The sequence below is a fragment of the Pongo pygmaeus genome, chromosome 16, assembly GCF_028885625.2.
Source record: "Pongo pygmaeus isolate AG05252 chromosome 16, NHGRI_mPonPyg2-v2.0_pri, whole genome shotgun sequence".
Taxonomy (NCBI): Eukaryota; Metazoa; Chordata; class Mammalia; order Primates; family Hominidae; genus Pongo; species Pongo pygmaeus.
Window position 1 is genome coordinate 80,007,184 of NC_072389.2, and position 25,203 is coordinate 80,032,386.

Genomic DNA, 25,203 nt, shown 5'->3' on the forward strand with positions numbered 1-25,203 from the left:
CCAGGCCAGGCCTTCCAGGGGAAGTGGTGGGAAGTGGAGGCTGGGAATGGGGAAAAGGGGTGCATGTGCTATCGGGGCTCTGGGATCAAGGCTCGGGCAAACAGCACACTGCTGAGGAGTCGTGGGTTCAGGTCCCCATTCCTGCCTCTCACTAGCTACAGCCCTGCTGAGCCGGCTCCTGGGCCCTAACCAGGACATGAAAGAATGCATGTGATGCTCATGCAGCCAGGGGGTGGCGAGTAATAAACAGGAGCCCCCACCAACACCCCCTGACCAGGACAGCTTTGCAGGCAAGGAACAGGCGCAGGTAAATAAATAGCTTGTTTATTAGTAATATGTTACATTATTAAAGTGCATTGAGAAGAGGTGCAGGGGCCAAAGCTGGAAGGCCGCTGGCCCCAGCCCCTGCCCTGGGTGGCCAGACACAGCTGGAGAAGGACCCAGCTCCCCCCTGAAATGGATGGACAGGGCTGGGGGCAGGGCCGCCTGCCTGGAGAGCTCGGCCCAGGCCATCCCCACTGGAATTTTCACAGTTTAGCCTAAGTTATAACATGTCCTGAGCGAAGGTGGGAGGCTAGGAGCATGGAAGCACAGCCCCTGGGGAAGGGGGCTGAGAGGAAGGGAGGAGGCCCCCCGCCCCCCAACCCTCAACGCCAAGGGCAGAGTCCTGGAACCTCCCCCTGAGGACCCGGCTCGTCCTTCTAAATGAACACGGTGAAACTAGGGCTCAGTTTTCTCCTTCATTCTCCCTTGTTTCCCTCACCCCACCCCCTCCCATAACCACCCCCAACACCGGGGGCTCCAACAACGTCCCCCTCAGACCGGGCTCCCAGGGCAGAGCCAGCTCATGCCACTCTCCAAGAACCCATGCCCGTCTCCAGACTCTTATCTCATCCCCGGGAGCCTCAGACTGGGATCACCCCCCTCCCCAACCCATCCCTTCCCAGCCCCTCCCTTTCCCACCCCCCGCATGTAGTTTTGGTATTTTCATACAGATGCAGTCGGAAGTAGCTATACATGAAATAAGCCTAACATAAAAATAGAGCTTTTTCCGTCCTTCCGTCCGGAAAGCAAACATCCTTCAATAAACATGCAAGGCGGCTGTCCTGTGGGACCCAGGACCAGAGAGGGAGCTGCAGAGGACAGGGCTGGACAGAGGGTAGCCCTGGGTCTTCAGGAACACCAGCCATCCAGCCATGAGACAGGGAGGGGAAGGAGGCAATGTGGGTACCAAGAGTCCACAAGGACTCAGGCCTCAGCCCCAGGGTCCAGAGATGGGGTCCCAGCTCTCCTATCCAAACCCACTCCCCGACCCATGGGCTCGTGGGCCGGGAGCATCACTGCATTTAGTCAAGTTTGAGGAGTCTGAAAAATATTTTCCAGAAGATAAAGTCTTGGGTCATCGATGCCCCAGCTTCACAGTCGGTGCCCTCATTCTCAGCCCCTCACCGTCCATGCACCACCTGGGGCCCAGCAGCCGCCCGCGGCTGGACGTCTCCAGGCCTGGCATCCTCCACTGGGTTATCCTGTCCCCTGGAAGAAGTGGCAGGCAAGGAGCTCCCGGGCCAGCCGGCTCTGAGTGTGAGACGTTCTAGTGCCCTGGGCTGCAGAAGCCTGAGGCATGCCCAGCCTCGGGAGGCCCTAGTGGACCAGCAAAACAAGAGTGAGTGTAGGCAGCACCCCCAGCCAGAGGGAGGCGGCCAGGGCACAGGCATGGCCCAGCAGGTGCTCAGCCATGATGCCGTCCTCGGGCAGCAGCTGCCAGTGCTGAGCCTCACGGAAGTAGGAGCCCTCCTGGGCCTCGCAGAAGTAGTGGCCGTACTGCTGCGCCGTGAGGTTCTCGATGAACAGGATGCAGTTGGGGCTCTGGTGACCAGGTTCGCAGCTCTGCTCCACGTTCTCCTTGTGGCGCCATGAGTAGGTGGCGTGGCGGGATTCCATGGGGCAGCTCAGGTAGTAGCGAGAGTTTGGGGCCAGGGAAACCTTCTGCAGTGGGGCCTTGTCTGGGGAGGCAGGGGGGAAGCAGCCGTGAGGAGGGACCAAGAGCTCCCAGGGGAGGATGTGTCCTCCCCACGGACTGGGATCCCAGGACAAGGCTTCTGAATGAACGTGGGGAACCCAGCCCTCAGCTTCCTCCTTTGTTCTCCCGTCTCGCTCACCCCACCAAGAGGGCTCCCTCTGCAGGACTGTATCCTGCCCCACGTGCCTGGGGCCCACAGGACAAGGCCATGTCTCCCTCAGACCAGGACAATCAGGGCAGGGCAGTACCCCACTCACTGGGCCACAGCCGCCAGCAGGGCCAGATCAGGTACCTGGTTTGGGGTTGGGACACTCCTTGTGTGGCTCGGCTGGATTAATGGATTGCAGCACTGACCTGGAGTGGGAAGGACGAAAGAGGATCAGCAGATACAAGGCTGCAGACCTGGCTTTCCTGTCGTTACCCCAGTGCAGTTCCAGCAGAGAGGAGGGTCCCACCAGAAAGGCCCAGTACCGCCACCCCCTCCAGCCCGACAACACCTCCCCCTCTCCCACACCCACCTTCTCCCAGGGACGAGGGATCCCGGCCAACGTACCGTTCGGAGCTGTAGATGGAGACGCAGCGGCCATGGTCCCAGCCGCAGTAGGGGTCTCGGGACATGAGGCAACCGTGGCAGCCCCCGCCATAGACCTCACACAGGTCCAGGGGCACCTGGCTCACCTCCCACTGGGAGCTCACATACAGCTTCCTCTGGAAGGACAGCAGGACTGGGTCAGGCCCGGGCCCCACCCCACACTCAGTCCTAAACGTCCAGGCCCTAAGGCCTAGAAGCTCTTAAAAGAACACACAAATCACATGCAAAGGAGCCCTGTCCTCAGCTGCGGTCACTGCATAGCCCATGGGATGCAGTGGGGGAAGGCTCACCCGCTCAGCATCCAGCGACATGGTTTGGATGGCAGCCGCACGGCGGAAGGGCTGGATCTCCATGATGTTGAAGACAAAGCTGTGCTCCTGCTCCCCAGGCTCCACCACCTTGTGGATAGTGCCCCTGTCTGTGTGTGGTGGGCAGAGGGTCAGTGGGCGGGAGTCCCACTGCGGGGCCGGGCAGCCTCCCTCTAGGCCGGGGAGGGGTGGGAAGTCACAGCTCAGGCGAGGGTCACAGGACTGGTGTGGGCAGGGCGAGGAGAGCGTGACTGGGGAGGAATGTGGGAGCCTAAGGGCAGCCTGGAACCTTCCAAGGCTGGTCCAGAGAGGCCATCCCGGGAGGTCCACGGGTCCCTGGATACGGCCTCCAACATTCCCAAGGCTGCACGGGAAGAACAGAAGCAGGAGCCCCACACCAGCAAGGACAGTACGGCTGCTGTCCATGCATCACCTCGTTTAACCCTCCACAGCCCTGCGAGGTGGCTGTCATCTTCCTCACTCCACAGATAAGGAAATCAGGCTCAGAAAGGCTAAGCCACTTGCTCAAGGTCACACAGCTGGCAAGCAGCAGAGACCAAGTTGGAACTCAAATCTGTCAGAGCCCAACCATTTAGCTGCTTCTACAACTCCCCTGCCTCCTGGACTCTTAGGGAATATATTTACTTTAAATACATTTTTTTATTTTGGAGTAATTTTAGATGCCCAGAAAAGTTGCAAAGATAGTACAGAGAGCTCCAATCTACCCTTCTCCAGTTCCCCCTAATGTTACCATCTTACATAACCACGGTATATTTGTCACAACTAGGCAACTGACATTGGTGCATTACTACTAACAAAACTACAGACTTTATTTGGATTTCACTAGTTTTTCCACAAATGTCCTTCTTCTGTTCTAGGATCCAATTCAGGACTCCACGTTGCATTTGATCTTAGGGAATATCTTAATTTTATAAAATCTTAGATCTAAAAAGGATCTTGGATTCTAAATCAAGAGTTCTCAAGGTCTTATAAGCGAGCTGCCTGCCTCCTAGACCAATGCTCTCTCCGTTCACAATGAGGGACCAATGGGCACCCTGACCCCTGGTCCTCCCAATCCTACCTCACCTGCTGTCCCAGTTTCTAGAATAGCCTACCTCCCTCTCTCCCTCCCTCCCAATTTCCCAGGGCATCACCTGCCCCAAAAAAACAGTCAGATGATCGCCTGCCTAGGATGTTTCCTCTACACATCCGTGATCCTCATCTGTGGACTCTGAGATGTGGCCAGATGCTCCTTGGGCCTGATAAGCCCCCACCCCAGCCACCGCCTTCACAGACATACTGCCCTATACCTCCTTCCAAACCAGCCCCAGTAACAGCATCCCCTTGGCAAAATTCTCAGGAAAAGAGCCAATACTTCTCCCAGTTGTGAGAGCCTCCCATTCTCTGCAGAGGACTCAGAAAGTTCTATTTTTTAATCTAGCCCCAATATGAATGATGCAGGCTCCAAAACGGTGCCTCCTGCACGGCCCTTGGAGAGAACCAAGACACCTTCTCTAATCACTCAAGTGTGCTCACCTCCCAAGTCTGCAGGAAGGGAATCAATGGTCCAAGTCCAGCCTTCCTTGTCCTAGCTCCTGCTCCCAGTCCTGCACTGTGTGACCTCTCCTCTCCTGCTCCCCAGTGCCCTGCCATCCCTGGCTGACCACAACAGCTGTGCCAGCCACTACTGTTGCCGAGCAAGGACGGGGGCCCAAGGGTGTAGCCGGGATGAATAGGGAGTAAAGAGGCAGGGAATCAGGACCCAGGCTCTGCCCTGTGGGAAATTCCTCTCCCCAAGGCTTCCAGGAGCCAAACCATGGTGCTGGGGTTCTAGTTTCCTACAAGGTCACCAAAGCCGAGATAGTTCCAAGGTGAAGCAGCAACAGGAGATCACATGGGGAATGTGAACAACTGAGGTTGGGCGCCTGGGCCTGAACTGAATGGCCCCAGGGGTGCTAGAGGCCCTTTCCAGTCTCAAGGAAGGCAGCTGGCATGGGAAGCTGCCACAAACCCAACTCAGGACTGGCTCCTCCGTGTCCTGTGGCTTTCCAGAATGCAGGAGCATCTCCCAGGGCATTCCACCCAGCTTCGCCCAGCAGGGCCTACTCCAGGGAAGAGGAGAAGCTGCCCCTGTCCTCTGTGAGATGGCAAAGCCTCTGCCCCCTGGAACTCCTTCCTCTTGCCTAATTTGTGCCCCACCAACTCCTCAAATGTTTCCTCTCACCTGCACAATCCCAAAGACAGGCGCAGGACCTGACTCCCTCATTCTGCCTGGCTGAGGCCAGGATCCCTGTGGTTCAGGCCCCTCCTCCTCATTTGCCACGTCTCTTCCTACCATCTTCTTCCCTGAGTCAGACATCTGGACCAAAGATGCACCTGGCTTTGCTCAGACTCTCCAGATTTCCGCCTCCAAACCCAATGCTTGCTTTTCTCCCATCCCCCTTTCCCTCTTGCCCCTACCTCCTCCAGGAAGCTCTCCCTGCCTGACTCTTCCACACCCACACACATTAACCCCTGACAACTCTAGTCACTGAATTATTCCTTCCACATGTAAAGATCCAACCAGATGTTAACTACATTATTCCTTACACCTTTCATGCCCATTTTTACAAAGCAAACTGAGGGTCCCAGGGTAGCTTCTCACCTGTAGTTAGGTAAAGCACATGAAAGGTCTCCCCGTGGCTGGCTTGCATGCGGTGGACGGCCACTTTCTGGTAGTGGTATTTAGAGTGGAACAATGGCGTCTTCAGAGGCCCCATGGGCTCCACCCTCTGCGCCACCTCTGGGTGACGGTCAGCCACCTGGAAGGTCTCTGTGGGTATCGGCTGCTGGTCTGGGAGGCACTGGGCAAGGAGAGCAGGCCCAGGTCAGTGGGGTGGTGGGAGGTGAGGCAGAAGGAGGGCTGGGCCTGGGCCACGGCTGGTGTCACGCTCACCTTGCCAGGCCGTGGGTTGGGAAGGCTTGAGTGGTAGCCCTTGAGTGAGGAGGTGCAGAAGACCTTGTCAATGTCACCGAGGGAATACACGCAGACGGCTGAGTAGTTCCTGCAGTGACATGGAGACCAGCTCAATGGGGGGCCCACAACCCACCCATCCACCTCCACTCACCCAGGCCAGCCCTGTGCCTGGCACTGAGTTGCCAAACACCACTGAAAATGGAGAGGGATGGAGAGGAGGAAGGAGAGGAGTTCAGCCTAATTTCTTTGTGCTGCAATCTAAAACCACAACCTTGTGTCCTGTTACAGAATCACTGAGTCTAGAGGCCATCTGCTCTACCCAACCCCAAGGCAGGAGGAACCCCAACATAGGCTGAGCAGTTCTCTAGCCCTCCCTGGGCACAGGCTGTGGGATGCTGATGCCCCAGGAGGCCAGACCCCCAACCCCTTCCCAGCCTGGGCCACAGAGCAGGGTCTTGGCTTCCTCCACTCTATCCCTAACTCTCCCCACACACACCCAACACTTTTGCCTGCCGTGTTTTCAATCAATGAGAGTGATTAAGAAGTGTGAATTATCGGGCTCAGGCAGTGCCTGAGCAGGTGTAATAGCACCCAGCTCCCCGAGAGATGCTTCAGCAGCTTCCTCCTGGGCCCAGTGTCCACTCTGGGCACACGCAGGTGGTGGGACACACAGGCACAAGTGCAGTCATGAGTGTGCATATAGGGCATGCACACACACCCATGAGTGCAGACTCACTCACACAACAGTACACACATCGCACTGGCTGTCCCCCCACCCCACACCCAGCAACAGCCCAGCCTCTTGAGCCTGCAGCCCCTGCTCGTGCCACACCAGGCAGGCACTCAGCAGGGCCCAAGGCCTCCTGTCCCTACTGGACACTGAACCAATGCCAGCCCTGGCCCCAGGACAAGGGCCACTCACCAGGGGTTGGAGAAAACACCATAGACCCTGGTGTCCCTCCACTGGCCGCTGGGGTCAGGGAGCAGGAAGACGTCTTGCAGCCTGTTGAAGTTCTTGTTGGTGGCAGCGTCACTGCATACCAGCATGGCTTTCAGAAAAGTGTTCCACTTGGAGACTGACAGTGAACTTTCCCCACCCTGGTCCCCCTGGAAGGGTAGAGGGGAGAAGAGGTCCCTCAGCACCTGCCCAGGCTTCCCCACACACCCCAGGAAACCACTGCCAGCAATATCAGCACCTGGGCCCAGAGGAGGAAGGCAGGCTGTGAGGGGCCAGGACCTGCCGGGGGTGCCCCAGGACTCAGGGCAGGTCTCCAGATGAGACTCCAGCGGGCAGGTCTCCAGATGAGACTCCAGCAAGCAGGCCTGGCTGATCCAGAGCCCAGGGCCAGCGGTGCCCAGGGTCAGGGCAGGTGAGAATGCCAGGTCCCCACAGGGCAGACGGACTCAGACACACATTTACTGACTCACACACCCACACACGTGGCACAGCACATTCACACAGGCAAAACACACACACACATACACACACACACACCATCATACTCACACACGCTCACATGCCATCATACGTACACAGGAGCTCAGCTACCTTTACCTACACACAGACACATGACGCTCCATGCACACACAGCTGCTCCCATAGTCCCTGACACAGACCCACTCATACATCCACACAACTTCTACATGCACACGGACACACAGAACTCACCCTCACTCAGGCCTATTCATGCACAGACATGTAGCCAGCAGCCCTCACGCCCCTGCTCACCCTGCACAGCTGGGCCACACGGGACACATTGAGAGGAGCCTCGGGATTCTTGTCAGGATTGTCCTCTCGGAAGAAGTAGTAGATCTTGTCATCGTAAGCCTGGTCTTGGTGCACGATGGTGGCTTTGATGAACTGTGGGTCTGCCAGGGACAGAGGCGAGTGGGCGTAAGGCTGGGAAGCTTGCTCGGGAGACCATCCCAACCATGCACACTCTCCTCCCTCCTTCGGGTCTGCACAAACCATGGCAAATCAGATCTGGAATAGGACTCAGAACATCAGGTCCAACACCCCAAGGGGCCCTAGGCCCTGCACCTCCACCCCACACCTGTTTTGCCCTCTTCCTACAAAGATGTCATCGGCCCAGGAGCGATGACTTCATGCTTGGGGACTGGGGGAAGGTCCCTAGGGGCCCCTATGTCACTTCTGCCCAATTGGCAGAGCCCTAATGAGGAGGGAGTTGGGGGCTGCCTCCACGTGAACTCAGCAGAGGATAAACTTTGGCTCCTGGGGACCCTGCGCTGGGTCTGGGGCTCCCTCTGTTTGTGTTCCTGAAGAGCGCTGGGCCCATCCCACTGCTACACCTTGTCTGTTCCTCTGCTCCCAGCCAATCCTAACTTCTCAGGCCTATACCAAGGTCCTGCTTTCCTGCATGGCCCCAACAGCCCTCAGGGAGCCCTCCCAGAAACATCAGGATCCCATCTGCCACCTTAGGTGCTCACACCCCCTTGTCCACCCTCGGCCCAGCCGGAGCCTGACTCACTCTGCATGACAGTATCACTGGTGTACAGCTCACTCTCGCCCCGGATGCGGCGGAACCGAGGGATCTTCCCATTGTATTCCTGCTTCCGGATGGTGGAATATACCTCGTCCCCTGGGGTCAGTGGGAGGGAGAAATGAGTAAGGGCAGGCAGTTCCTGGAAGTCCCTCCTCCAGGCACTGGACAAAGAGCTGACCACTCCTCTCCCAGCCCAGTTCAGAAGCATCCCCCTGGGGCGCCTGCTCCAGCACTGCCCTACCTTCAAACAGAACCAGGGAGTTCTCGTCCGGGCTGAAGGGGGCATAGCCTCTCATCTCACCAAGCGGCACCACAGTGCCATTCACCTGTGGGAGATCCAGAGGGTCAGATGGCCACATAATCCCACAGCCACTGCCTCCCATGACGGCCAGTTTCTCGGCCAGGGGCCCCATCCTCCCAGGGCAAGGCCAGCATTGGAGTCTCGCCATCTTCCCACCATGAAGGGCAGAAGCCCACCCAGTAGAAGGTGAGCTGATCAGGCACATGGGGAGCAGCCTTCTCACCAGGTTCCAGCAGCTGGGGTGCCGGGCGTTGGTGCCACAGGCCAGCAGCCCCTCACTCCGCCTCTCCAGGAGAGTGATGTAGTTCTCACAGTCCTGCCCAGGGAAGAGAGAAGGGAGGAGAGAAATTGGTTGCTGGAAGGCCCTGGCAGGCCTAGCGGTAGGACCCCCAGGATCAGGGAAGAAGGTGTCAAAAGGGCTGAGCATAGGTGACAGCCTCCCAGGACAGCCCAGAGTGGGTGCAGCTGACGCCATCCCCTAAGCACAGAGGACCACGTCTCCCCATCAGTCTGGGACTCGCGGGGCAGGGCCATGCTTCCTTCCTTAGACCCTCAGGGTCTCCTCTCCCTTTACCGAGTGGCTCAGACCCCTCCATACTCCCTCCCCCACTCACCCGCTTATCCAGACAGGACCCCTTTGTGGAGCCGATGTTCACCTGGGGGAAGGGGAGAAGCATTAGTTCACTCTGCCAGGGGTGAGATACCCCTGAAATGCTTTCCACACAGCCTCAGAATAAGCCCCAAAGGAAGCAACCATTATTCTCATCTGACAGATGAGCAACTGGGGCTCTGAGAGGGTGAGTGATCTACCTGAGGTCAAACAGGGTCTCATATCCAGAGCTGAGGCCCAGAGGGTTCAGAAGACCAGCCATGGGCTCTGGGGCCCAGCTTCCAGCCTGGGCTTTCCGCAGCAGCACTGCCCAGCTGGCCAGGCCCATTAGCTCCTGCTTTTCTCCACACCGCCCCAGCTCCCCACTCCAATCTGGACTACCTTTAGGGAGCCTCCCCCAGGAGCCATTTATAGGATACGGAGGTGGGGGCAGTTTAGGAAGAGATGCCAGCTCCCTCGGATTCCCTGAGGACCCTTGGCATGGCCAGAGGGGAGATAAGAGGGTAGGGGGGTGTTGGGGGAAGAGAGAGGCTCACCGTGCGCACAGATGCGTTCTTGCCCTCGGGGAAGTCAAAGAGGTAGACCTTGCCGCGTCCTCCCACCCACACGGAGGAGCTGCCTGGCTCATGGAAAAGCACCGTGTGCGGCTCAGTCTGGCCAAAGTCCACCCGGTCCTGCCCTACATGGCCTGAGGAGGAGACAATTAGTAGAAACATTGAAGCCAGGTCCTAAGAGAGAAGACTCTGGGTCCCCTCCACATGGCACACCGGAACCTGCTTGACAACCAGTGCTTGGTGCTCAGGGTCCTGGCAGGGCCTCAGACAAGCTCTGGGCTGGGGTGGCACCCAGACTCAGAGAGCCAAGGACAGGAGAAGTAAGAGATCCTCCGACGGGCTCCAGCAACCAGCTGTCCTCACCCACAACACAGCCCCTCCCCTAGTGTGGCAGCCTCTCCTTCCTTCACAGTATGTGTGACCTCAGAGTGGGGAAGGATTTAGGGACCTCTTGGGGGAACAGATCCCTTCCTCTGGCACGCACTTTTGAGGGCTGGGCTCCGGCAGGAGGACCAGGGCTCCTTGGCCATGCTCTGGGAGGCTCTCTGCTGCCCTAAGCCAAAGCAAGCAGCGTCCCCCAACCCCGGGCCTTTCAGCAGGCAGCAGGGCCTTCAAGCACCCCCACTTGGAGTCCAGGTTCCCAGGAATCACAATGCTCAGAACCCCTTCTCCTCCTTCAGGAATCCCTCTCCAACCCCTCCTGGCCCATCCCCAGCCCCTTAGTGAGCACTAGACTAGATGAGGAAAGGAATCTCCACATCTACTCCCTCCCATTTCACAGATGGGAAAACAGAGGCCAAGGGAGGGGCAGCCCAAGGGCACACGGAAGCAGGGCAGTAGCAGATCCTGAACCAGAGCCTACACTCCTGCCTACCAAGCTGGACTCTGCTCCATGGCCCACTCTGGCCTGGTTTCACCCATGAGGATGCTAGCTCTCCGGGGGGGTGAAGATCAGCTCTTCCTCCCCAGCAACTCTGGGACAGGAGGACCTTCACAGAGCACAGCCTGGGCCTTTCAGCAGAAGGGCTGACTGGGAAAATTTTCCCCAAAACAGAAACTGACTGCAGCCACTGCCTCTGGGGAGGTGTCTCATCTCCAGTGACACTGCTGAGGTTGTCCTGGTTGCAGGAGTAAATTATAGGGATTGGATGGCCTGTGGTTGTGCCCCCAGCAATCAGCCACACCCAGCATCTTCCCACCTCTGACCAGCCTGGGGCCTCACCCAGGAACTGGGTCTGACCACTGTTTTTTCAGCTGCAGGAAACTCTGGGGCAGCCAGCTTGGCAGTGACACTCAAGCTCCAGCTCTGACCAAAAAGAACTACCATTTCCTCAACTCTGCCCCCGATCCCTCTTATTCCCATTGGAGCCATCCCTATTGATTCTGCATTTAACAGGGGCAAGGAGCAGCTGGACCACACACTGTGCCACCACATCTTTAAGAAACATCCCCTCATGGCCAGGTCACCCCCGGAAGTGAGCCTTCTTCACCTCTTCTGTGGTCTGGCACACGGTGCAGAGGAGAATGCTGAGGTGCCCTGTGAGACATGCCAAGGTCACACCAGCAGGCAGGACAGATTAGCTTGTCCCAGGCTGGAGTATCAGTTCTCAGGAGCATGGCAGGCTACAGAGAGAAGTGCTGAGCTCACTGTCCTTGGGTGGCATGGCTCTCCTGCTGCATATCACAAACAGCCCAACTGAACAGCTCCGGGGATATCAGCCCTCCCTAGCCCCCAAGCCTCCCTCCCTGTAGGCCCCAGATGTGCAGAGCAAGGGCTGAGAGGTACTGGCACTTCGGTGGGAGGGAGGGAGGGAGAGCTGGCAGGTCTTGGGTGCTGCCCTGCTCCCTCTCCCTTTCTGGGATAAAATTAGAGTGCTGGGGTCACAGACACGGTCTTCCTGACTCCGCTCCCATAACTCCCCTTCCACCCGCAGCGCAAGCTGCAGCCACCATCCCCTATGGCCCAGCCAGGGATCCAGACAGTCTGCAGCCCCATCTCCCCTCCTGCTCCCCTCCCATCCACCGATAGCCAGCCTGGCAGCCAGGAAAAGGTGCGTGTTTGCATCTAGAGATGCTGGGCTAGGACCTGAGATCCATAGCCCCTGGGAGTCAAAGCAGAAAAGTCCCAGCCGTCAGACTGTGCTAGCCACCTCCATCAGTCCCCTTAGCCCCACTCCTGCACCAAGGCCACAGGCCCAGGTCTCCGAGGGGGCCAGCAAGGCCAATGTACAACTACTCAAGGGAAAAGAGGCACCAGACAGGACTCTGGGGGGGGCGCCCTGGTCTAGGAATTGCAGGGCTGTTGAAGAGAAGAGGAAAACAGTCCTGCCCTAGGGAGTCGAGCCTGATGGCAGAGGCATGACTGGGTCCTGGAGAGCAAGGTCTGAGGGGGAGGCCTGGCCATACCCTGGGAATACATCTGAGGGGTCAGACAGCCACACCACAGAAAGCTTCCACAGCGGCAAAACTGTCTTAGCATGGACCCCAGGGCTGCCCACAAAGTATCTGCTGAAGACATGAAGGAAGGGTGAGGGCTGCTGGTCCCTAGGTAGGAGCTGCGGCACTAGGGCCCGGACAATCCCATGCGGATCTGCAAGCCTGAGCCCAGTTCCCTTCAAACCCTAGCCACAACGGCTAGGGTGGAGGAAGCAGGGACTGTTCGTCCCATTTTGCAGGAAAACGAACAGGAGCCCAGGACCACGGCCTCCCATGACCCCCAGGTTCCTGCCCCTCCCAGCTCTGTTCTTGGTGATGCGTATGGGCTAGAGGGAATGACACCAGCTCAGCCCCAGGACAAGGCCTTGGCCCATTCTCCACCCCAGCCCCAGCCTGGGCTCCCGCACCGCCCGAGGCCCTCAAAAGGCCTGATTGTGCCCGGGAAGTGTCGAGCAGCAGCAGCTCGATGAATACATGAAAGGAAGCTTTGTTCAGGTTGGCAGGAGCGGGGGCTGGGGGCTCAGGGGCAGGAGGGCTGCCTGGAAGTGAAGGCAGCACCAAGCCGTCAGGGCCGGCCTCGAGTCTCTGCCCAGGCAGGGGCTGAGCGAGGCCAGGGGCTGCCCCTAAAAAGGCCAGGCCAAGGGAGTATGTGTCATATCCCTGAACATTTTCTTTGTGATGCTTTATGAACCCAAAGGGAGAGGTGAGGTAGATAAAAGCTGGATGGGCCCAGAACAGGCCGGGAGGGAAAGCCAGGCAGAGGACACAACCTGAGCAAAGGTGGGGAAGGTGGCTGTACGGAGGACAGAGGCCATGCGCTGCAGCCTGGCAGAGTCCTAATGAGAGAATAATCGGGAAGGTGAGCTGAGGCCCACGTGTGATGGGGGAGGGAAGACGCAGCCTGTCCAAGGACACACTGACCCACTGCCCACCACTCTCCCCTGCTGCCTGAACTCTACAAGCAGGGCCAGGAGTGGAAAATGCCTCCCCATCCTCTGGCGTCCCCCACCTCCCGGCTCCCCCTGCTTCCCATCCTGCTTGTCTAAAAGGAGCACCGTCTGGCACCGTGTCTCCCCCCTCACTCCCCAGCCTGACGCATTAGTGGCTGACTAAGTGGTAGCTAAAAGCTCCCAGAATAACCAGGGGTTCAGGTAGGGGAGGGGGCTAGGGACACATGGGGAGGGCATAGCCCAGAGGCAGTCCAGAACAAGACAACCCACCTCCCGCCCCATGTGATTCTGAGCCAGTCCTCACTTGTGCTGGACCAAGAAAGCACATTCAGGCTGCCCCGTACCCAGCCGGACTCCATAGTTCCCCTGAGTCCCATTTCTCATGGTGGCAGGGCCAGCAAGGCCCAGCTCCAGCCAGACAGAAGGGCTGCAAGGATGGCTGGGTTGTAGGAGATAACCTCCACCAGACACAGCCCCAGGGCCGGGTGCTCACAGGGCTCTGATCCCATTGGAAAGAATGGGGCCTGACTCCTTAGGGACCCTACCCTCGATCACCACCCCAGCAGCTGACCGACTGTGGCAAGTCTGGGCCTCTGGCATGCATTTCCTAACTCAGGCCTGCCTGGTGGAGCACGCTTCCTCTTCTCATTCACTCTGGTGCTGTCACCGTCTGGCCCGCTGTCCTCATACTCTTGTTGTTTGTGAAAGAGGAGTGCAGCTCCAGGGGAGGGCAGAGTGGGAGGTGTTGTTGTCCGTGAAGGGGCTGGGTCCCATGCTCTGGTCTGGCAAAGCCAGCCTTGCAACCTGACCCACTGACCCAGTGGGCCTTGAATGTAACCTCAAGGAGCCTTTTGAAAGTGGGCAGAGAGTCAGGCTCTGAAAATGGCAGGAATGTGGGGACCCCCACAGAGAATGCCTAAGTCAGGCAGTCAGAGAGGCCCCAGGCCAAAGAGCAGAAAGCAGGCCGACCTCAGGTTGGAGAGCCAGCACATCCGGCAGGATCCTCCTCCCACAGTTGTGCCCCCACCCCTGCACTGCCAGGCCTACCTCACACCCTCACTCAACTATGTGCCTGGAAAAGAGAGTAGACGGAAGGCCCACGTGATGCCCCGGAATTAGCCTGCAGCCTCTCCACCCTTTGGAATCCCACATCCACATGTCAAGGTGGAAGGGAGAGGATCTAAACAGTCATTGAACTGAAGGACACAGAGGCCAGAGAGGCTGTACCACCGGCTCAAGGACACAGAGCGAGGGAAGCTCCAAGTTTCCAGTACCCATTACCCAGCTGCTTCTCTCCAGGATCACATCCTGGGCTTCCTAGAGAGCCTCTGATTTGCAAAAAGCTGTATATTCAGCCTCTCCCTACTTCCCTGAATCATCCCTACTCTATCCTTCCCTCTCTTGCTCACTAGGTGCCGAGTCACTAACCTGATAACTAAAGGGAATCACCCGCCCACCCACCTTCCAGGTGAGGCCCTGATCTCCCAGGGGCCTTTAGTGATCAAAGCCTTAAATCCAAAGGAGTGACTAATGGTGGAAGTGTAGGTGCCGTGCATGTCAGAGTGGTAGAGGAAACCCTTCCACTAGGGGTGGGAGTACATGAACAAATGTTTCTGTCTCTCCTGATATGGCCAGGAAGAGGGTGTGAGAAGCCTGGTTTCCAGGGTGGCACCGGCTTGGTGCTAAGGATAGGTCATGGTTGCAGGTGGGTCCTGGCAACTCTCAGGCAGGGTTAGGTTCTAGATTAGCTAGTTGCCTGGCAGGGGCAGAGCCTGTGTGCTGGGGCAGGTGGTGGGGCCTCAAGACAGCACTCAGCTCATGGAGGAGTGAGAAGTCTAACTTCTTTATGAGCTATGAGAAGAGCGAGCTGTGTGCTGGGCCAAAGGGGAGCATCCTCCCACCCACCAAGGTCAGCTGTGGGTGGGAGGCGAGTATATCTCATGTGTGGCTCAGCCCTGGCTCCAAGAAGCCGCATTATCTCTTTGGTGGCTGGACAGCTGGCTGGCTGTGATGGTGACTGGGGCTGGGACTTCCTGGGTTCATTTTGCTCCCTGTGGATTAGCTGGGTGCGAGTCGGGGTGGGTGCTGGTACTTGTTTGGGCCTGGGTTTTATGATCCACCAGGATTCTTGAAACAAATCACAAAACAATCAGGATTAAGTCCATGGGTCTTTTTGGGAAAGTGTGACTCTCTGAGTGCCAGAGAAGTCAGTTTTCTGGAAGTGGAGGCAGCAGAAGAAACTGACATTCTCATCTGCTTCCACTGACCGGCCCACCAAACCTCCAGCCACCCTGCAAAGAAGGCAGGACAATCTGTATTGCCGTTTTACAAACAGGAAAACGAATGCCCTTCCAAGCCACCAAGGTCTGGATGCTCTCCCCACGGGACCACTGTGCTCAAAGGACCAGAAAAAGGTTTGGCTATTGGGGAGACTGTCTGGGGCAAAGTCCTGGGGAGAAGGGACAGTGTGGAAAGCAAGTCCCTTGGTGAGGGGCTGTGCTGAGCAGGATTCAGGGACTCAGGGTAGGAAGGCTGGCACTGAGGCCCAGCTGGAGTGGGTAAGAGGCCCTGAGCCCACGCCCAGGGAAGGCCGGAAGCCCAGGACAAACATCATGTCCTGTCTACCTTCTGGCTGTTCTCCAGCCCAGCAGGTTCCAAAAGCCCCAGAGTGGGGCCAAAGTCAGCTGGTGGCTCCTTCAAAGCAGACAATGGGTAGCGGTGCAGGGCCTGCCCTTGGGCCCAGAGCCAGGACAGGGGTCGGGGAGAGGGCGGAGAATGGCTACACCACCCCAAGTGGAGGGAGGGAGGCAGGTGGAAGACTGTTGAGAAACAGAAGGTTCCCCAGTCTTAGCCTTAGCCTGAACCAGCAGGGGAGACTGAGCAAGGGCAGCCAGCCAGCAAAGCCCATTAGGGAGAACTGGCAGGGGCTGGGCTGCCAGGGCTGCATTCCATCAGAAACCAGAGATGCCAGAGGAGGAGGAGGAAGATGATGACGATGATGATGATGCCCCTACCACCCAACCCTTCCATCGCATTTACTATGTGCCAAGCACTATTCCAAATGATTTTTAGATATATTAACTCATTTAATCATCACTGGACTCTCATGAAGTAGGTTCTTCTATTATCTCCATTCTGCAGATGAGGACCATGAGACACAGAGAAGCTGAGTAACTTACCCAGCATTACACAGCTAGTAAGAGATGGAGCAGAGGTTCATACTCAGGCAAGCTGACTCCAGAATCTGTGCTTATAACATTGTATTCCAGAGATGGGCCCTTGGAGGCTTCCAAGGCCAGCCCTTCCCCGACAGATGAGGAGACCAAAGCCTACAGAGGGTGGGGCCTAATTAGAGGCTACTTGGCCAATGAAGTCCTGACCTCTGCCCGTAACACCCTGAAGAGTGTGTGCCAGTGAGCACAGGTGTGCAGGCCCAGGTGAATGTAGTGAATTCCTATGCTTTGATGTTGCCCTGGCATCCGTTTTGAATATAAGCTGGGTTTTCTCACACCAGAAGCAGGGCTCAGTCAACCTTGACACCGTTTCCAGCTCCCCACCTCCTCCCAGTTCCTCCATGTGCTCAATCCAGATATCTACCGTAGACAGTCATCTCCTGGTGACTGCTTCCCTGTGGGATGGCTACATACAGCCCACTTGACTGGTCCCGCTGACCTTGTCCCACAGCCTGCATGGACTGTGCAGATAGGCCAGTGACCTTGTCTCAGTCACAACATGACCTCCTGGAACTCGTGACTGCTTGCTGTAAACCCACCAATTAAAACTCCCTGTGGAGGCCAGGCACGGTGGGTCACGCCTGTAATCCTGGCGCTTTGGGAGGCTGAGGTGGGCAGATCATTTGAGGTGAGGAGTTCGAGACCAGCCTGGCCAACATGGTGAAACCCTGTCTCTACCAAAAATACAAAAAAATTAGCCAGACATGGTGGTGAGCGCCTGTACTCCCAGCTACTTGGGAGGCTGAGGCAGAAGAATCGCTTGAACCTGGGAGGCAGAGGTGGTAGTGAGCTGAGACTGCGCCACTGCACTCCAGCCTGGGTGATAGAGCGAGACTCCATCTCAAAACAACAACAAAACAAACTCCCTGTGGAAAACTTGTTGGAATAACACCTTGGACCCCATAAAGATGCTGGCCCATGGATCCCCCCACCCTGCACGTGCTCCCTGACCTCCACCTGTGTGTGGCTTCAGGTACACCAGGTATCCCTCAAGACCTGTTAGTAACAAAATCTTTATTTCCACCTGTCTCTCTCTCAATCATGGAAGAGGTGCTCTCCATCTTAAAGATCCTAAGTTACCACAGTGGGGCAGGAATCTTCTCGAGGTGCGGCGTGGGGCCCTGGTCCTGAGTGACTGATTAGGAAGACAAGTCTCCTGAGATCTCTGCTCAGAACATAAAGTACTCTGTGGGGCCGGGTGCCATGGCTCATGCCTGTTATCCCAGCACTTCGGGAGACCAAGGCAGAAGGATCACGTGTGTCCAGGATGTCCAAGGAAGTCATCACAGTGACCTTCCTTCCTCGACAGGCTGGGCCAGAGCTCCTGCCTCAGCCTCCCAAGTAGCTGGGATTACAGGCGTGTGCCACCACACCCAGCTAATTTTTTTGTATTTTTAGTAGAGACGGGGTTTCACCATGTTGGCCAGGCTGGTCTCAAACTCCTGACCTCAAATGATCCGCCTGCCTTGGCCTCCCAAAGTGCTGGGATTACAGGCGTGAGACTCTGTACAAACAACAATATGAATAGCTGTCTACTCTGCACTCTGCCCCCACCCTATGCCCCTGCTCCTAGCTCTAGCCTGGCTCCTCCTCCTCTCCCAGGAAGTCTTCCTTGATTGCACCATCCCACACTGACCTTTCCTGCTCTCACCTCCTTGTCACAGTCCTAGGCTACATCTGCAGGTCATTCCTGACCTCCCCAGGGGTCCACCCTACTTCACAGGCAGAAGACCCACCTCTCCAGGAATGTGGGGGCTCCCCAAGGGCAAACCCAGGGCTTCTCTTCCTGCCTCTCTCCCAGAGGAGCTGAACACAGACCTAGGCTGGCTGCCCTCCATGATGAGGGGTCACCCGGGGGTGCTGGCACAGAGCCCAAGCCTCTGGCTAGAAGCATGGGGTGCAGAAGGTATGGCAGGATCAGCCTAATCCCAGGCTGTCATGACAGTTAAAACCTGATTAGCCCGAGCTGGGACACAGATCAACCTGTCCTTGGGACCCAAGGCCCAGCCCACCTGAGGAAAGACTAGAAGAGGTATATGGAGCTGGTCCGAATCCAAGGTCCTGAAGAGAGGACACTCATGGCTGGTGCGGCTCCTGGGAACAGACAGCACTGGGGCAGGAAGAGTCTGGGCCCAGCTGAGCTAGCAGAAGAGGAAAGGCACTCAAGGGGCCCCCAGCCTGGGACAGAGTATGATGGCAGACAGAAAGCTGGAAACAGGCTGAGAGCTGGGGCAGAAGCAGGCTCAGAAGACTCAGCCCCGGTCCCAGCTCTGCCTGTCTCGTTGGGTGACCTTGGGCCAGTCCCTGTCATCTCTGAGCCTCAGTTTCCCCATCTGTGGAATGTTTGGCTGGCCCAGCTAATCTCTGACATTTCTTTCCTGACATCCTAAGCTCGCGCTGTCAGGCTGTGTGGGTTGGGGTCATCCAAGAAGGTTCCTCAGAGAAACTGAGAAAGAACCAGCAGCCTCCTTTCTGGGCAGAAAGGAGGAGGAGGGTGAGTGGGGTGCAGAGAGGAGTGGGGGAGCCAGGGAGCAGTGAGGGAAGAACTGTGGGAGTCTAGGAGGCAGTGGGGCCAGGCCACCATGCAGGGCCTGGGGAAGGCGGCAGCTGTGTGCCGTGTGTTCCGGATGGGGTGCAGCATAGGGACAGAGGTCTTCCGGGAGGCTGGGCACAGTTCTGGAGAGATGGCAAGGCCAGGGCCAGGGAGAGTAAAGGGCTTGGAGAGCCACCCCATACCATTCGGGGCAGAGAGGGGACAGTCCCTCGAGGCCTGGCTGGCAAGGGAAGGGGGAACTCTGTCCTCTGAGGAGGCAGGGCCCAACAAGGCGCCGTGGCCCTCCATCCCCCTGCTTTCTTTCTGGCCTGCCTGGTTCCCTGAGGACAGGACAGCTGGCCATACACCTGGTGGCTGGCCCTCCCTGCAAGGGTATGGAACCCTGGCTCTTCTGAAGGCAGGACAGGTTAAGGGCCCCTTCCTCCCCCAACCATGGACGAAGGAAGGCTCCTGGGGCAGCCACGCTGGGCCAAAAAAGGAAATCAAGAGAAGTGGAAACTTTTCAGTCCAGAGCTGCCGACCAAAGCAGGGGAAGTGCAGTCAGTCTCTTGTGACAGAGCCGTGTGAAGCTGGGGGTGGACAGACCGTCAGCTAGTGGCCCATCTACTCCAGCTACTGCCCCTTGAGGGCTGCCAGACCTGCCCCCGGACTGAGCTTCACATCCCACCTTGCTTGGCCCTCCTCAAAAAACAGAGCCCAGCTTTCCCTGCTTTCCCCAGGGCCCCACCCTCAGCCCAGACAGTGACCTATCCATGCCACCCCCACCCCGCCACCTCCATGTTCCTTCCATCTCTGCAGAGGAAGAGCAAGAGAAGACAGAGCTGAGGGACAGACCTTCTCACCTGGAGACTGTCCTGCGGTCAGGAGTCAATGGGGAAAGCCGTGGTCTCCCTGGACCCAGACCCAGCCTCCCACCAGGGAGCTGTGATGGGGCTATGGCCTTGCCAGCACTCAAGAGGCCTTCCCTGACTGCCACGGCCCTTCTCCAGTGGGTGCAGCCTTCCTCCCCACTGCTGCGCCAGCCATAGGATGACAGGTATCCCCTCACCTATGCCCAGCTGGACAAGTTTCAAACTTTTCGGGAGCCCCCAGGCCCAGGCTGACTCAACGCCTCTTCACATGGGGGCCCCTCACATGGCTTCTCTCCTCTCTGTGGTCCTAACTGTAAGTTCTTGGGTTTAAAATCCTACTAAGTGGGGTGCTTCCTCTTGTTCCTTCCCTCCCCCAGCTGGCTCCTCCTCCTGCCATTTCAGCTTGCTACCTCTTCCAGGAAGCCCTCCCTGATTTGGAAAATTGGGTTAGGCATCTCCTCAGTGCCCATAGCTGCTCTCTGTTACACATTCTGTTGTACCTGCAGGTTTATCTGCCGATGTACATCTACACTGAGAGGTCTACAAGGGCACGGAATCATGTTGTTCCTCATCACCAGATCCCCAAGCTCAGCTCCAAGACCAGCACAAGGTTGGCCCTGGCAAATGTTTGCTGAATGAATATGTCCACCCTTGAGGGCACAAGCTAATGATCCATTTCCTCCAAATGATCCTCAGCCTTTGGCCCACGAGAGAAAAAGATAGGAAAGAACGCGAACTTAAGGGTTTCCCCTGACTTCCCAGGTTTCAATTTCTCCTCCAGATTTCTCGAAATCTAAGATTTAAACAGGCCACCACAGACTCTGCCCAGCCCCTCCCATCCCAGAGAGACAGAAATCCTAAGACATTAAATCTCAGAAAAGGATGAGCCCCCTCCCCTACCCTCTTTGGGCATTTGGGGAAACTGGGGTTCAGTAAAAGGCAAAGACTTGGCCAGAGTCACAGAGCAAATTAGGTCACAGCCTGAACCAGGCTCCCGACCTCCCAGCTCTCTCCCCTATACCGTGGTCATCCTTGGACCTGTGCCAGCGTCCATTCAACCGGACCTGCTCTCAGAATCTTCACTGTCCAGGACAGAGGGGTCACAGAGCTTGGTAGGAAGCTCCTGGTGACCTCACCAAGCATCTCTCTCAGCTTAGGAAACTCCCCCTCTCCTCCGGGGAATTGCCCCCCCCACCATGAGACTCTGCAGAGGGAGTTCACCTTGAAGGTGATGAACACATCTAAGTCCCCAAGGGGGCAAGGATTTCCACTGGAAATGCTGATGCTTGGGGAGCCCCAGATGTGACCTCATCCCCTGGAGGAGGTAACAACCTCCTGCCCTGAGGAGCAGCCCCAGAATGGCTCCCCAGCAGCCACCAAGTCAACAATAACAACCCGTTGTTTCATTGGACAAAAGCGAGGGAGGGCAGAACCAGCTGGGCAGGTTGAGACTGGGGATGTGGGCTCTGTTTCCCCATGGACAGGCTGGTTCACCTCTGACCTTGGGGTTCCAAGCCTTCTTTAGCTCCTCCAACCACTGATAAAATGGAAGAGGGGTGCACAGCTTACAAAGGCATGCCAACCTCCTGCTAAGCCCCAGCCTTCACCTGCAATCTACTCCCTTCCAGTTACTGCTTGCAGGAAGATCAGGACCACACATGCACATCCTTGACTGGCCCATGTGTCAGTGACAGCTCTTGGGGGACAACCCCTACAGCCTTTCTTGCTCTGGCAAGCTCTAAGGGTCAAAGACAAGTGTGGAGCTCAAGGACACCCAGCAGGTACATGATGGCCCATCTCTCTCCCTGGCCTGAGCTACACTGTGCCGGACTTTCATCAAGCTGCAGAGGCAGCAACCTCCCTGATCAGTGCAGGCTGGGCCCCTCTCAGAGTTCCCTGCTTTAATATTTCTCTAGAACTTGGGGATCCAAGCAGCAGAAAATAAAGAACTTTCCATACCTATTCCAGTCCCCACAGCTGTCCTGACTCAAAACTAAAACCCCCATCTATGCCTCATAGAGAAATGGCTCCAGAACCACCACCATCCCTGATTTTGTCATTCCTGGATACCACCATACTCCCACCCACCACTGGTAGACAGAGCTCTAGGCTTCCAGCAAGACCCCCTCTTACCCTATTCCTGGGTTTGTCCTACCCAAGCCCATTCCTGTCCGATTGCCATGTGTCACCCCACAGGAGACAGGAGGCAGCTGTCAGTCGGGCACACCATCACCAGCTGGTGGCCCTGGGGGTGGGGGCAGGTGAATGGCAGGGCCTGTCTGGCCAGTGGGGCACCTGGCACTGGTGAAGGAGACCACAGACTGTCGTTGGACAAGACTGGTGAACGGTTGGCAGACCCCAGCCAGCGGGGCTCAACAGTGCATTACTAAGCAGAGGACACAGCCAGTGTGGCTACAGCAGTGAACTGCGGGCAGTGGGGGTAGGCCATGGAGCTAGGCTGGGAGCTTCGAAAAGTGGGTAAGAGGACTGAAAGCAGCTTTAAATAGCCTCAGGGTGGGAACTAAGTGCCCAGGATGGGATGTATGCATTAAGTGCTAAGAAGTGGGTGTGCATTAAGTGGGGTGGGGGTGGGGGGTCATGGGAAGACTGTGGGACAGGCAAACAGAGTCAAAATGCAAGGGGTTTGATGGAGGGAAAGATTCCAGAACACTCAGACATGGCCATTTGTCCCCTCCAGAGTGCCCACACGCTATGATGTCCAAGACAGCCAAGGGGACTGAGGGAAGGCAAAGCTGCTGGGAGGGCAAAGGAAACTTGGGCTGGAGCTGGGATGGCAGAGGGGTGTGCAGGCCTCCTCCATGCACAGGCGGCCAGAGCTCTAGCAGCACTGCTCGGCTTCCTCCAGGAGCGCCTCAGGCTGGGTGGCCGAGCTGGTCCCCAGAGCACCTCATTCATGGTCGCTGAACCACCTAAATCCTTCTCCCCTCCCTAACCCAGAACCTGGACTGGTCCTGTGCCAGATCAGAGCCCCTGCCTGCACCTGAGCTCCCACACTGCTCAGTGACCTTGGGCAAGTCACATTCCCTCAGCTACTGCGGCAGTTCGGGCCACTCGTTTTGTGTATGGTTTTTTTTCCCCTCTGCTAATAATACCTGCCCCAGATAATGCTCAGACTCCCGCAATCCCTGCAAACTGCCAAAGGCATCAAAAGGCTCCCGGTGGGGCCAGACCCGACCAGTTCCCCCAGCCCCCACTGCGAGTCCCCCACCATCACGACAGGGGGGCCGCAGACACGCCAAATTTGGGGACAGAGCCAAGTTGGCCTGGGGGCGGGGAGGCATTTGTGTGCAATGCAGGGGAGGGGAGATCAGTTCCTCGCGGCAGAAAGCCTCAAACCCCCTCCTAGCCGGCTTTCTGTTCCATAGTACAGGGTCTAAACTGAGGTGCCCTGGGGGAGACTCCAGTCCCCCAGGTTCTCATATCTACCCTGGCCTAAAGGCTGCACCCCCGCCCTAGATCCACCGCCTGGGGGTCCCAACGGCTGTGCCCCACCCAACGGGCACTGCCCCCCAACGCTGGAGCCGATTTCTGGTGACAACTGCCACGTGCGGGCAAGGGGGGAGCGGCCGGTCCCGGTATTGCAGAGGCAGCGCCCTGGTACCCCAAGCCCCGGCACCGCACCATGTCCCGCCGCCTCGCCGCAGGGTGCCCACCCCCTTGCCTGGCCCGAGCTCCGGGCCGGGGCGGGGGCGGGGGCAGGCGGCGGGGTCTTTGTTCCCGCTGCCGAAGCGCGGCGGCGGCGGCAAGGGGTCCGCGCCCCCCTCGCCGGCCCAGCCTGCGCCCCGCGCGCCAGCAGAGCCCGCAGCTCAAGAGGAGGGTAGCCGGGTTGGGGTCCCGGGCGGGGAAAGGTCCTGCGCCGAAGCCCCCGAGCCAGAGGACCCAGAGTGGCTCGGGGCCGAGAGAGGGGCCCGCCCCCTCCCCTGGCGCCCGGGCATTGCGGCTCCCGGCTGCCAGGGACTTGGTGCGACTTAGCCGGGGCTCCGGCCCCCGCCGCTCGCTCGCCGCAGCGTTACAGCCGGCTCTGGTGTGCCAGCGCGCACACTCACACACACTCACCCAAACCCACACGCTCCACGCAGGGACAGCGCGGGGACAGCCCGGGACCCGCAGAGCCGCGCGCACGCACTCCCTCCGGGTGCAGCACACTCCGCACCCGCCCCGCGCAGCGTCTGATCCCGCGCCCGACCGGCCGCGCGGCGCCGCCTACCTTTCCAGACGGCGAAGATGCGGGGTCCGCTCCTTAGGTGGCCTTGGGCGGAGGCGGCGGCCGCCCAGAGCAGCAGCAGCAGCCGCAGCGGGAGCCCCAACCGAGCCGGCGGGCCAGGGACGCGGGAGCGCGGTGCGCTGGGGGCGGCACGTCCGGGCGGAGGAGGCGTCATCCCGTGGCCCCGGGAGCGACAGCGGCAATCAGCCGAGACTGAGCCAGCGCCCGGCCGCAGGCAGACCCTAGCGCCAGGAGGCGGAGCCAGTGCTGACCCCACCCCGCCCCTCCCCCCGCCCCTCGCAGCCTTTTCTCGCCTCACTGGCTTTCCTGAGCGAGAGCGGAACTGCTGGGGGAACCTTCGCCACCCTCTCCCGGGCAACTCTAGGGGGAAAGCCCAGCTGCGGACAAGCCAGACTTGTGGTCTTCTGCCAGGGGCGGCAGGCCCTATCCCCTCTCTGGGCCTCAGTTCCACTCCCCGCACCCCGTAAAAAGATTGGCGTAGAAGTCGTGGAGGACCTCTCTCCAAGGGCGCAGAGGAGTCCAACACCCAACAACCTTGCTATGGCCAGCTAAGTGGTTCGCACCCTGAGGACTATGGTCCTCGGAGGATGGGTTCGCCTAAGTGGACACGGCTCCCTGCTGAGCCTACCAGCAGGCACAACGATGATATGTGGGGAGCACTCAGGGACCCGCTGTTGCTCTGCCTGGGAGAACACTGGAAATTTTTCATCTTGGCCTGGCTCCTTCCCCTCCCTCTCCTTTCTCCTCCCTTTCCCAGCCAGCAGCCTTCTGGGCTGCCTCCCCCCAAGCCAGCTGGTGTACGCTCAGAAAATCCAAACTCATTTCCATGTGAGTGGAGGGGGATATAATTAGGAAGGCCCCTTCCCCAAGTAGAGAGGGGAGCATCCCCCATGCCCAAGACTCACTGTGGGGGAGGGAGGGTCAGAGCAGCTTAAGGGGATCTCTGCCCACAAAGTGCCTAGGGCTCAGCTATCTCAGGCAACCTGACCATTGAGTGGGGACTCCCTTGGGGGGTCCAGGCCCAGACCCTCTGCAGTTACCCGAGCAGCCCAGCCAGCTCTGCCATCAGCTCCTCCTCTCAGAACTAC

At 58.1% G+C, this 25,203-nt stretch overlaps 1 protein-coding gene across 1 annotated transcript; it reads right to left on the minus strand.

Annotated features, from left to right (window-relative positions):
• Nucleotides 1-308: 308 nt before the first annotated feature.
• Nucleotides 309-24,353, minus strand: SEMA7A (semaphorin 7A (JohnMiltonHagen blood group)). The gene is made up of 14 exons (XM_054452041.2): nt 24,098-24,353; nt 9,828-9,979; nt 9,296-9,337; nt 8,905-8,997; nt 8,622-8,706; nt 8,366-8,476; nt 7,606-7,745; nt 6,799-6,983; nt 5,856-5,964; nt 5,565-5,763; nt 2,903-3,030; nt 2,574-2,728; nt 2,313-2,374; nt 309-2,003 (listed from the first exon to the last, which is right to left on the minus strand). Exons 1-14 carry the CDS (start codon nt 24,267-24,269, stop codon nt 1,642-1,644), a joined length of 1,995 nt encoding a protein of 664 aa, XP_054308016.1. The 5' UTR covers nt 24,270-24,353; the 3' UTR covers nt 309-1,641.
• Nucleotides 24,354-25,203: the final 850 nt, after the last annotated feature.